The sequence below is a fragment of the Larus michahellis genome, chromosome 7 (genome assembly GCF_964199755.1).
Source record: "Larus michahellis chromosome 7, bLarMic1.1, whole genome shotgun sequence".
Classification (NCBI taxonomy): domain Eukaryota; kingdom Metazoa; phylum Chordata; class Aves; order Charadriiformes; family Laridae; genus Larus; species Larus michahellis.
This window is the reverse complement of record NC_133902.1, coordinates 33,027,740-33,040,138: the sequence shown is the minus strand read 5'-3', so window position 1 is coordinate 33,040,138 and position 12,399 is coordinate 33,027,740. Positions and strand designations below refer to the sequence as shown.

The window sequence follows — 12,399 nt, the reverse complement described above, 5'->3', positions numbered from 1 at the left end:
GTGCAGCACTAATTTGTGGGGTATCTTCTGGACAGATTTAACAGGTGGTCAAAGCCACCTGTACTTTTACACCGTTACCTCCAGTAGCATGTCTGATCTTTCTTATACTTAGCTCAGCCACAATTTGATACTGTTTTCATGTATTTTGATGTATTTATTTCATTGGGATGCAGTCCTTGTTGTGAACAGCATGTCCAGACCCATCCCTCAGATTGTTGTTCAGTTGCAGTGTCAGACTTCTTTATAAGCTTCAATTTTGTTTTAGTTACCTGTTAAGGGTTAGAATTCCAAAAATATTCAGTAGTTTTAAATGAGATACAGCCGAGCATAATACAGTGACCACGTAGTTTGGTACCTGAATAGTCTGATTTAAAAGCCTGCTCCTCCTTTAGTCTTTATCTTACACTGGAGAATTTGTGCTAGATGTAAGTGCAATTTTTCATCATGTGTGTGCACAGTTAGTTAATCAATGTGTCTTTATACTTTTTCACCAGGAACCTGACAGCTGGGAAATCATAGAGGGTCTGAAAATAGGCCAGACAAATGTCCAGAAGCCAGACAAACATGAAGGTTTCATGCTGAAAAAGAGAAAATGGCCTTTAAAAGGTTGGCACAAGGTAAATGGCTCATAAAACAGTTAAAAGATTATTACCTCGTTTTGTGAGTTGGATTTTTTTGTCTAGAGGAAATTAGGATGTCAAATAAATGCCCAGGATTTTGGTGTATGACTTTTTCTTCAAATTGTGTAAAGAATTAGTTTGCACACACAGCTCATGGCTTCCAAATCACAGTGCCTGTTGCCTAATGTTGTATTCAAAATCCAGGCAGGAGTTGTAAATAATGCAGCAGATGCCTTGTGGTTTAAGAGGTTTAATCAATATCCCTTTCGTTCTTTCCGATATATTATAACAAAATGCACCCATGTGCTGTAAGATGGCATTGAGTTTACGTTAAAGTCACAGGACTTCATGGTAGCAGAGGAGAGCTGAGGGGCTTTTGCATGCAGCCAAGGTGTTTGTACAGTAGAGCGTTCCCCTTCAGGCTTGCTGACTTGGCAGATTTGCTAAGCTTTGTCCCTGAATTTTGTTTGTCTTCTTGATTGCAGTCTTCTGTGTGGAAATGCAGTGGGACTATGCACTTTTGCCATTAGATGTCTCAATTTAAAAAAAAAAAACAAAAAAAAAACCCACCCCAAAACTCAACCCCAAATCTCTGTTTCTATTTGGTTAATTTGGAGACATTTCTCCATGCATAATTCTACCTTTTGTTAGCCCTTAAACCTGGTATTCATAAACTCTTTTGTCTGTATTTTATACCATAATAATTACATTTTTTTTGCCCCGTTTTTAGCAACAAGATTTGTGGTATTGATGCTCACCCATCTTTTTGTAGCTGAGGGTACTTGAAGCAGGATAGTTTTCTGGGACAGAATGGGTTTTACTGCAGAGGATAGTGAAGCCATTTGTTATACACAGTGGTTTTTTTCTGGGAAAGCATTAACTTTGCTTTTCTTGCTAAACACTGTGGGATTTACTCAGGTCTGAATCCAAATGCAGTCCATACTAGTATAAATTACACTTTTTCCTAATTTCTCTCTTCTTTCTGAATGTTATACTAACTTACGCATATACCTGCCACCCTTTTTTGTGCCCAGCTATCCACCTTAGATTTTTTGGTTTTGTTTTACTTGAAAAAAGTAAGTAGTTTCAGCAACCAAATACATATGCACTACTTGAATTTAGTCTAGGGGAATTAAAGGATTTCAAACTGACATACCTGAAACACTGAAAGAAGAGAAAAGGAGAGCTTATTTTAAAAATCCCACACAAACAAACACAACCCCCCCCCCCAAACAAACGAACCCCCAACAAACCACCTCCGCCCCGCAAAAAACCCGAAACAATCAGATGTATAAGAATATATTAAATAACCCACTGATTCCACTCCTTTAAAATACATTATGTTAATCTGTTGTTTCTTGGACAAGAGTCTGTTTTGATAAGGAACTTTATAGGAGAGCAAGAGGAGTCCAACTTTCACAGTTCTATGAAGGAGATCACTACTGATGATCTGTTTTTCATACTGACTTTAGAGCAGTTACCTGTAAGTTACCTGTAAATAATTTTTAATGTAAGAACTTTGCAGTTCATCATTCCCCTCTACTCTGCCTCACATTTCACCTTTTCACCTAAGGATCTATGCTGAACTTATGTTACGAAACTCTGTATTTGTTAATAAGCTTTTTTTGTTTGTTTTTTTTTTTTTCCTTTTTTTTTTTTCCTTTTTTTTTTCGCCCAACTGTTGCCTCAATATCCTGCAGTTTCCCTAACAATACTTTGCTGAGAGCCCAGTGAGGAATTCCAGAGACAGTAATTGTAGCGTGTGCCGTGCTAGCTAGCAAAGCCATAGATAGCATCCTCTGTCGATTGAATGTTTCATGTCATATCTGACAGCTCTGAATGTGCTTTAGTAGCGTACTAGCTATAATGTAGCTTATAATTTTCTGAATTATAATTTAGAGTAGTTTATAATTTTCTAAATTGCAGTATGTTTTGGAATGAAATATGAGGAAAGGATGTTTTCTTTTGTGTGTGGAACTTAGAGCTGGAGAGCAATATAAAATGAATATCACTTTATAATCATGTTCTTGTGAAGTCCATTAAAGGCTATACCTAGTTAAAAAAAACAACAACCCAGAACAAAACCTCCTCCTGTTGTTTTGACATCTTATTCAAGAAGTTATGTCTCCAGGAAAGCACTGTTTTCTTGCCCTGCGTGAGATATTGGAATCATCTGTTGTGCAACTGACATAATTACCAGAACCATCTTCAGGAGATATTTTCTGCCATCTAACTACTGACGCTGCTCATAGTGTTGATTTAAGAGGTTTACATAATGAAAACATTTTCCTTTCCTTCCATGTCAGACAGCTGAGCGCGCCTAGGATAATATTTTGCTGTGTACTAGATTTTAACATAGGTTAGTGCTTTAGGTTAGACTCTAAAAATATGAATTACTTTCTATTAATTAGCGTGTTTTGAAAGTTAGTGGTGGGAAACGCAAGTTAGTGAATCTCATTTCAAGTCTAGGTTTCCTGCTAGGCTATATCTTCATGCTGTGTGCCAAAGTCTATGCTAACTTGTTCACAATGCAGCTTGAGTGCAACTAGGGCAGCTAGGGCAACTTTAATTGCAGGAAAACCACATTGTGACTAGAGGAGTCTGCTCTCTGCTGTAAGTAAGAGCCACTCAGCAAAACAAAGGTGTAGCAATGACACAGGTAGACATCATCAAGTTAGCCTAGTCCTGGTAACTTTGTCAATGAGGATAGAGTGGCTCACACCATATCAATGACTAACACCCAAAACAATAAGCCCTACCATGACCTGGGTATGTTGCTGGGAGTGCTGTAGTATTTACGCTTCTACTAATACCTGTATTAGCTAGACTACAGCTAGAAAAGGTATAATCAGCATGAATTAAAATCTCATCTTTACCTCGCCGTGTATAGGTCTATCAAGAGGCACAAAGTTTTGGATGGTAGAGCAGTGTCTTACAGCCCGCGTTTTTTCCCAGCTGGAGATCAAGGAGACCACAAAAATATCCATATGTGGGTCTTCCTTTTGGGATGTAGATCTTGCACTAGGAAAAGCTTTTCAGTTTCTGCTTAGGTAAGGTAGGTTGTTAATTGTAAATACGACCAGCTTCTGTGGCAAGAAAAACAGGAAGATGGAGGAACAGACATAACTCTTTTAGCCTACAGTTTCTTTCTTATAGAGTTTATTGAATTAGCTGGAAAACTGAAAAAATACCCTTCATTATCGAGGTTTGTTAAGTTAAACAAGAGAAGTTAAAAAAGAGAATCTGGTTTTTCTTGCTTAGAAGATAATTGTGTCAAAACCAACAAGAGTATATTCAATACTGTATTTATCCTCTCTTTCAAACCTACAAACATTCCTTAATTGCTACAGAGTAATCCTTTCCTTTTGCAGATGAATTACTGTACACAGTTTAAATTGCACCTGCTCATTAAGAAATAATGTCTTTTTTTTTCTTTTTTTTCTTTTATTTTCTTTTCTTTTTCCTTTCAGAGGTTTTTTGTCCTGGATAACGGAATGCTGAAATACTCAAAGTCACCAATTGATGTAAGTAAAGTTGAAAATCACTTTAAAATTTGTATTAGAATTCAGCCTGCCAGGATGATTAAATCTTATACTCACTCTAAGCATATTTATGACAATGCACACATGAAAGTTGTTGATGTATTCAAAGAGAGAGCTCTATATGGAAAGCATATAAGGTTTTGGTTGAGTTGTGTTTTGAAGAACCTTTTCTTACTTACATGAAAATAAAAATTACGTTACCTAAACCAGTTTATTTAATGAAGGTGCTTGAGAGATTAGTCTGACCACGTACTTTTCTTTTTCAATTTTTATGTCAGTCAGAGCTGATTATTCTGAGATACGTGGTTAGGACAGAGAAGTAATTACAATGTACTCAAGAGATATAAAGGGTAGCATTAAATTAGTTAGATCTGATACCAATAACTATCAAGCAGTAGCAGCAGGAGCTGAGTACTGTCTGATTATCTATGCTTCTCACTTATCTGTAGCCGTGTACTGGTGTGAACCAACACGCTTTAACTTTGCACTTGGCTCTGCACTGGGCACTTCTTGTGAGATGCTTTTCTCTGTCTATAAATAGTAAGTGGTTAATCCGACTACAGGTTTTATTTTTTTAATATAGCTTTATATGAAAATGTTTATAAAATGAGAAATCATTTCAGCCCCAGATATTTTTCTGTTAAATATAGTGAAGTGCATGATACTACAATTTCTTACCCTGCTTTTTGATTTTAGATACAGAAAGGCAAAGTCCACGGGAGCATTGATGTCGGTTTATCAGTTATGTCTATAAAAAAGAAGGCTCGTAGAATAGATCTTGACACAGAAGAACACATCTATCATCTGAAGGTAAAAAGTGGTGCAAATACTTATTCTCTTTTCATCCACAGTGGAAATAAATATAACTGTAAAAGATGCACAGAAAAGTAGTATTTTGAATGCTTTCTTGATAGTGAATTTGTTTCCAGGTGAAGTCCCAGGATTCATTTGATGCATGGGTTTCAAAATTACGCCACCACCGGTTGTACCGTCAGAATGAGATTGTGAGATCTCCGAGAGATGCTAGCTTTCATATATTCCCTTCCGCCTCTACTACAGAGTCTTCACCAGCTGCTAATGTGTCTGATGGAAAGGTATGTAGTGTTCTTTTGTTGAAAACTCATACCTGCTGGGCTTGCTCCTGGGCAGTTTCAGTGGGCTCTGCCTGTAATGCCAACGGAGAGGAGTTTCCACTGTGGGAACCAGTGGCCAGCAAAAAGCTGTGAGTGTGTGCAGCTGAAGGACTGTCTAATTTAGCCTTACAGCCTTCATTAATGGGCTGCTGTAGAGATCTTGCAAAGAATTCAGCATCCCCAGAATAATTTGCACTTGCCTTTGTCATCAGGGATAAATCTGTCTTTTTACTGTTTGATAACATTTTTCCTCTTAAATAACAGCTTTTCTAACTGCTGGTTAACAAACGCAGTTTGCTTGTGAGGTTCTTGGTTTGGTTCTCCAACATGCTGTACAGAAAAATATGCTTCTTGGGGAACTATATAGCCAAGTCACAGATGTCACTGAAATCACAATGCATGTTTTGTTTTCTTATTCTGAAGTAGTATAGTGATTACGCTGACTAAGCAACATAGCAACAGTAAATTTAAGCATTTTATTATGTCTTAGGTGCAACAAAATAGTTTCCCCTGTCAGTCTCCTATACCTTGCAGTAACAGCCTTCCTGCCACCTGCACTACTGGTCAGAGTAAAGTAGCAGCCTGGTTGCAGGACTCTGAAGAGATGGACAGATGTGCAGAAGGTTAGTCTTTACAGCAAAACTGCTTGTTGATATAAAATAAGAAACAGTCAATAAAGTGGTTAAGGTAATTAGATGCTTGTGGTGGCAGCTTTCCTCTCTGCATTGTTGGGGATGTTGCTTTTAAAATTTATCTTAATAATGTGTATTATCTTAATGGATATCATTGGTCCAGACTTGTTGCTGACTCCCATAGAAATAACAAGTGCTTAACATCTCTAAAATTAAAGCTTTTACTTAGATGCCTTACTACTAAGGATTTAGACATTTGACTTTTTTAATGCAGTAAAGTGCCAATGACGGACATCATGGCACAAAAAAAAAAAAAGTCCAAACTGAAGAACCGAACATATTTTTGTTTTAATATATTTTTCTTTTATATCTGCTAGATCTTGCTCATTGTCAGTCAAACCTTGTGGAACTCAGTAAACTTCTTCAAAATTTAGAAATACTACAGAGAACTCAGTCAGCACCAAATTTCACAGACATGCAGGTAAATATCCTTGAACATAAATCATCACACTGAAACATTAGTTCTTTGTGTCAAGGGAAATATAGAGATATTGACTGTTAATGATTTTCTGAAACCATCGTAACTCTTGGATGAAAGGTTTATCTTATATGTTTATCTGAATTATGTGTGATAACATTTCATGTGTAAAAAAAGTAATTAAGGCCTATTAATTTATTTGAGTTAAATAGCACAAATCGAATGACTAAGTCATTTGCAAAGCAAAACTGAACTGTTGTAATAGAAATATACATATACATTGAAATTGTATTTGAGGAGTTTTTGTTGTGCTGAGTAAGATATCATTTTAAGTTTTTAAGGAGTGGAGACCCGAAGACCCTCAAAGATGAAGTTGCATGCTCTAGAAAAGAGGGCATAGTACAAAGGTCCCAAGGGTTGGACAGTTTCCCAGTTCAGAGAGAGTTTACCTCTTGACCACAAGAAAGCAACAGCAGATCCTAAATCCTTCCTTCCCTTTTCACTCAGTCCCCTTGAATACACAAATCTCCCAGTGGTGTTGGTGCGTTGGGAAGTCTAGTTCCAATGAGGTAACGAGACTTACCATTGATTTCGGGAAGAGGTGAACTCTACATTTCTCTCAGTAGTACCAGAATAGAAATCCATGAGGATTTCAAGATCTGGTCCTAAATATTGTGCGCTCATGAAGAAAGTATATCAGTAGTTTTGCTGAGTGAGCTAAATATACCATGTGTTTATAGAGTGTATGGGTAGCTACAGCGGGTCACTGCTGTAGTTGCAGGCCCTGGCAGTGGCATTCTTCTCCTTACTTTCTAACTTTTTGATGTCTAATGCTATAATTCTTTACTAACTTGCTTTACTGTCTGTGTTGCTTGTGTCAACTTAATAGTATTTTGTCGCTTTTAACTATTTGTGTAATGTAGGCTAACTGTGTAGATATTTCAAAGAAAGACAAGCGGGTCACAAGACGATGGAGAACAAAAAGTGTCAGCAAAGATGCAAAAATTCAACTTCAGGTACTGAATGCACAATGCTTTACTTTTCACTGTACTTTTAGATTAACTTTTAAGCATGAAATGATATATTAGCTGAAAGTAGGAAGTCAATGTACTGTCTCCTGTGCTCCTGAGGAAGTAAATTAAATCTCAGTTTGTTGTTTAAAACCTAGAGAAGATAGTGAGAAAAAGTATTGATTTTACTTTCATTCATATGAAAACATTGCCATCTAGGGAAAGGAGGGGGATCTGAATACTAGTCAATTAAGGTGCAACAAAAGCAGTATGCATGCAGCACACAGCGATATTGATGTTCTATCTCAAACTTGCCGGGAAGGGCAGTTGAACAGGTGACATCAAGTTAAAAGCAGAAGATATGACTGAAATATTAAACACACCAGTTGTCTTTGTCAAGACCTATACCAGGAATGTTACCAAATAGAAGAATTTTCTCAAGCCTTCTCTTATGGAAAAGGCCTAGTATGGGAACAAACTGAATAACCCAAAGAATACATTATGTGAAGAAAGAATTTACCCTGTTCTGCCTTATAGATGAAAAGTAAAAGCACAGAAATAAGAATAATACACTTGTGTTACTGCTAGAGCCAGGGTGTCTCACTGTGTTTTGTCAGAAGCAGTTGTGTGTTTAGAGGCCTAATCTGAAACCTAATCCTTTTTATAATTGAGCAACTGATAATAAAGACTATATGCAACTGACTTCAGGAGCTAACAATCACCACTGTGCTGTCTGCTACAGAATAAATAAATGTGAGAAACTTCTGATCCATTTAAATTCCTTGAAATTCATGCAAACTTTGAAAGTCTTTAATATCTCCCCTAGAGGCAAAATAAGTTTTCTGTGACTCATTTAAGATTAATAATCTTAAGGAAAGAAGAAATCGTAGTTGCATCAGCTTTCTCATTGCAGCTGTTGTAGGTGACTTTTCTTTCTACCCGTTATACTAGATAAATCACAGTAGGTTGAACAGTGAAGCATCTGTTAGGATTAAAAAGGTTTATTAACCAAGGAATTTTGGTGATCAATGTCATGTCCCATTACCTGCATTTGAACGATCACTGTGTTTCCCTGCTGCTGAATAACAAAGGCAAATAAAAATATGAGGAAAATGGCTGCAAGTTCTTGGTGCCTATGAAGAGACAGAGTCGACACTGCGTATTCTTCTTTCATGCCACAGTGGTCTCAGAGAAATTCCTCTCCACGAAAATGATGAAAGCAGTCAACGTATCACGATATAGGGTGGGCCATGAGGAATTACGAGCTGTTTGAGTGTTGCCTGCACTTTACCAAAGTGACGGTGGTCTGAGCTTCTGTCATTTTGGCACATGACTCTCAAACTGCTGTTTGTGGCTTGGCAGGAGCCTCAGCTCCTGAAATTCTCAAATGCGGTCAGTTTGCAGGTTTCCCTGCGAGATTTTGTGTGCATAGCCCTGCTCTACACGGGTCTGTCACTTCTGGATTGATAACGAACTCTGACTAACCTGGGTCAGCATTAACTCCTGGCAAGCTTAATGCTGGAAATGTAAAGCTTATTTTGTTAGAGCAAAGCATTAAGTCGTTGATGACATAATGATGATGATTTACAAGTTAATTTTCAGTGAAACAGAAACAAGAAAATTATTCTAAATTATGTGGAAGATGAAGACTCCTTTTTGGCTGCTCCATTCTCTTGCCTAGTTTGATGGGCTTAACACATTGTTTATTCTTCCAAGCGCTGTCGTGTCCCATGAATGGTCTAAAGCTGCCATCCGTGGAAGATGGCTTCACTCTGGCTCATTGAGTTATTCCTAACTTGCTCATGTTGCCATTCCACTAAAATGTGGATTTCCTCCCATGGCTAGGTGCTTTTTAAGTTTCCAGTCCCATTTTGTTCTTCCGTTAGCCATTCCTTCTAGCTTCCTTGGCCTTCCTTATAGGTCATTTTTTCAAGACTACTTCAACTCTTTATAAACTGTTTATCAGGGCACCCACTACTGAGAATCACTTTGTCTAATTTGCGATCTTTTTCTAATTTGTTTCTTTATGGTGCCTACGCATGATTTGCTATTAAATGGTTGACACTTAGTACTAAGAAAACGTCCGTTATCCTTTTCCTTTCCCCATGCCTCCATAAATCCCATTAATCTTGGGGGATAATGCTAATACCAACATAGTAACTTTAAGGTAGTTGCACAGTTAATTCCATTTTAAGTAGTTGCACCTATTTATAAGCAGTCATGAACTACCATCAAAAGACTCTCTGTTTAGTATGATGTTGAGAGCCATCCTTCTGGGGGGCATAAAAATTAGGGAGCTCTCTATATAGGTGTCTTGTTCACGAGTAATGGGGAATGAGGGTGTAATTTTTGCTAGCTCAGCTTCCGCTGCGTAAGATGCAAGGAGAGAATTCTCCCATCCAGATTTTCTATTGTACTTGTTACCAGTTTTTTGTTAATAAGGTAGCTTTTGTTGTATTCCTGCTAACACATTCTTCAGTGTGAATGCTAGATGTGTAATGTGTTTAAAACATACTTTTTCTTGTAAGACACATACTTTTTCTTCCTTTGTTTCTTAAAAACATATATTTACCAATTAGGTATATCAGTTCCGTATGCAGTTAACTTTGCTCACACAGCTAATCCCAGTGACTAGAGTGGGGTTACTCCACCAAGTGAAATTGATTGTAGCATTCGTGTGTACATTTGCAGGTTTGGGGATTTAGTATTGCTAAATTATTTAGAATTAACAGCTTAATTTACAAGCCTTTACTTAACAGTAATACATGGACTGCCTTTCTGAAGAAAGATTGCTTTTATGAAGGAGGTTTATTTTGTTTTTAAATAGTCTATTTAAAGTCTTATTAAAATGGCCTGCAACAACAGGTTAGTTGACCTGTATTCATTCATTTTACAAATGATGCTTCTATACAAAAACTGAGTTGTGGTTTAATTTGTTTTGTTTTTTCCCTTTGGGTAAAAGACCAATTTGTCATTCTCAAGACAATCTAAAGATCTTCAAAAGAAGAAAAAATTATTACTAAAAAACAATGAAATGAACTAGTGTTGGTTTGATTTCCCTCAAAAGCTTGAAGTTTTCATGTCCTAAGACAGATTTTTTTTTTTCAATATTTTTTTTCTGGGGTGGGGAGTAGTTTAATAGGCAACTATATGGAGCGACCCGAAAAGTCATCTTGGTCTACCAAGGCTTTCAGCTCAGAAATGAAACCAGACCTGAAGACTGGCTTATTACCATTTCCCTTAAATAAGTATTTCTTTATAACCTAACTCAGATTGTGACCTCACTTTCTATTGTGTTGAGAGGAGTGGGTGGTTCTGCTCATTGTTCCAATTTTAATGATGTATACCTGCATTCTTAATCTTAAATATATATATATATTTGTGCAAATGTCTCTCTGTACATTATATATTTATATACGTCCCTATTAGTTAAACAAGAATATTCATCCAAACTCTTATTCACAGGATAGAAATACTTCTGTAGAGCATAAAGAACTTTACACTATACAGATAATGCATTGTCGTCTTTAACAAATTTGTACTTTATAATTTAGAAGTTATGTTTGTGTTTTTTAATGTGAGAATTTTATAAAACATTACAAAGCAAGGCTTCTCTTACTGTGATCATTAGATAAGCCTTCCATTGTCAGTAGCACTGCATCAGCCAGAGGGTGAAAGGTGTGGCCATTCTCAGAATCAGTAACCCTACCAGTGGGAATGTTACAGGAGCAAGACACTTCAGCTATTAATTGAACTACGATATCCTGTCCTTCAGCATGGTGTCCATGTATCCAGTCTATACCCTTGACATTTGTATAGCACCCAGGCTGCTTTCAGAGCAAGTAAAAATGTATATAGAGATTTAAAAGTAATGATGTGGGTATAGGTGAAGATATAGGGGAAGAAAAATGTTAAGGGATTGAAAATTGTTTTCTGAAAGCAGAAAGGTGGCTTTTCTAGTCTTCTAAAAATCTTACAATGGCTTCAAAATAATGACATTTTGATTATGCATTAAATAGAACAACTTCGTGATAGGTGTGGAGCTCCTCTGCACTAGACAATTACTTGCTTGACTTTAATACACTATGATGAATTTTCTTAAAAATAAAATAAAAGTGAAATTAAGCAGGGTGAGGCCACAAGTTAGGCACGCAGAAAAGGAAGTAGTTGTTGGAATACTTAGTTTTCATTTGTGCTGCTTTATCTGAGTTTTTGTATTGCTTTGGAAGCCAAGCCTTCAGTAATGTACAGGGGAAGTAGCTGGAACTCAGAAAAGTGATGTGTGGAGAAAATGAACAAATAGGCTCGAGGGTGGGCATGGCAATGCTGGAGCTGTGCACAGGAATGTTTAGATAAGCAAGCTCGCTATAACATACACACTGAAAAGTTTTACCATTGAGATACATGCATCTTCAGTGGCCACAGTTCATTCACTTCCACTAATGCAAAGTGATCTCTTTCAGAATTCATCTTCTAGATGGTCAAGTGACTCCCCAGAAGGAGTTTGGGTTTTGTGTTTTCTGCCACGCCATAGCATTCTTTTTGTTTTCTTATTCCATAATTGCCTCATGACTCTGAATGGCAATGCTGATAGAAATTTTTTTTTTTTGGTAGTTGTAGTGAGTGCACTGCAGTTCATCTCATCTGGAGATAATTTTAGTGAAGTATCTAGCCTTTTTATATCTCTGGCATACACAACTGAAAACATGTGATATGTCCTCAGAATGTGTAGGCCATAAGAGTTAACAAAATTGAACTCCACTTAAAGACTCTCCCTCTCCCTTTTCTGATCACCTTTCATCTTCCTGTGTCCCATCACCCTTTCCCTTCTCTTTTCTACTTCCTTCTCTTCTTGCATTCACTGTCAGGAAGGGCCGGCACCGAAGGGCCAGTTCAGCACAACACGACGCCGGCAGAGACTGGCAGCTGCAGTGGCTACAACAGTGAGTGGATTTAAAAATCAAGGGATAGCTCTAAAGATGGG

At 37.2% G+C, this 12,399-nt stretch overlaps 1 protein-coding gene across 18 annotated transcripts in view; it reads left to right on the top strand.

The window, feature by feature from the left end:
* Positions 1-12,399, top strand: part of OSBPL6 (oxysterol binding protein like 6) — a 111,137-nt gene that overhangs the window by 67,496 nt on the left and 31,242 nt on the right. For 6 of the 18 annotated variants that reach the window (XM_074595191.1, XM_074595192.1, XM_074595193.1 and 3 more), the window contains 8 exons: positions 495-617; positions 4,091-4,144; positions 4,859-4,972; positions 5,092-5,256; positions 5,786-5,918; positions 6,305-6,408; positions 7,329-7,421; positions 12,284-12,358. In XM_074595191.1, coding sequence (XP_074451292.1) covers positions 495-617; positions 4,091-4,144; positions 4,859-4,972; positions 5,092-5,256; positions 5,786-5,918; positions 6,305-6,408; positions 7,329-7,421; positions 12,284-12,358 — 861 coding nt within the window. The remainder of the gene's footprint in view (positions 1-494; positions 618-4,090; positions 4,145-4,858; positions 4,973-5,091; positions 5,257-5,785; positions 5,919-6,304; positions 6,409-7,328; positions 7,422-12,283; positions 12,359-12,399) is intronic. The other 12 variants (XM_074595207.1, XM_074595197.1, XM_074595199.1 and 9 more) reach the window with 3 other exon arrangements.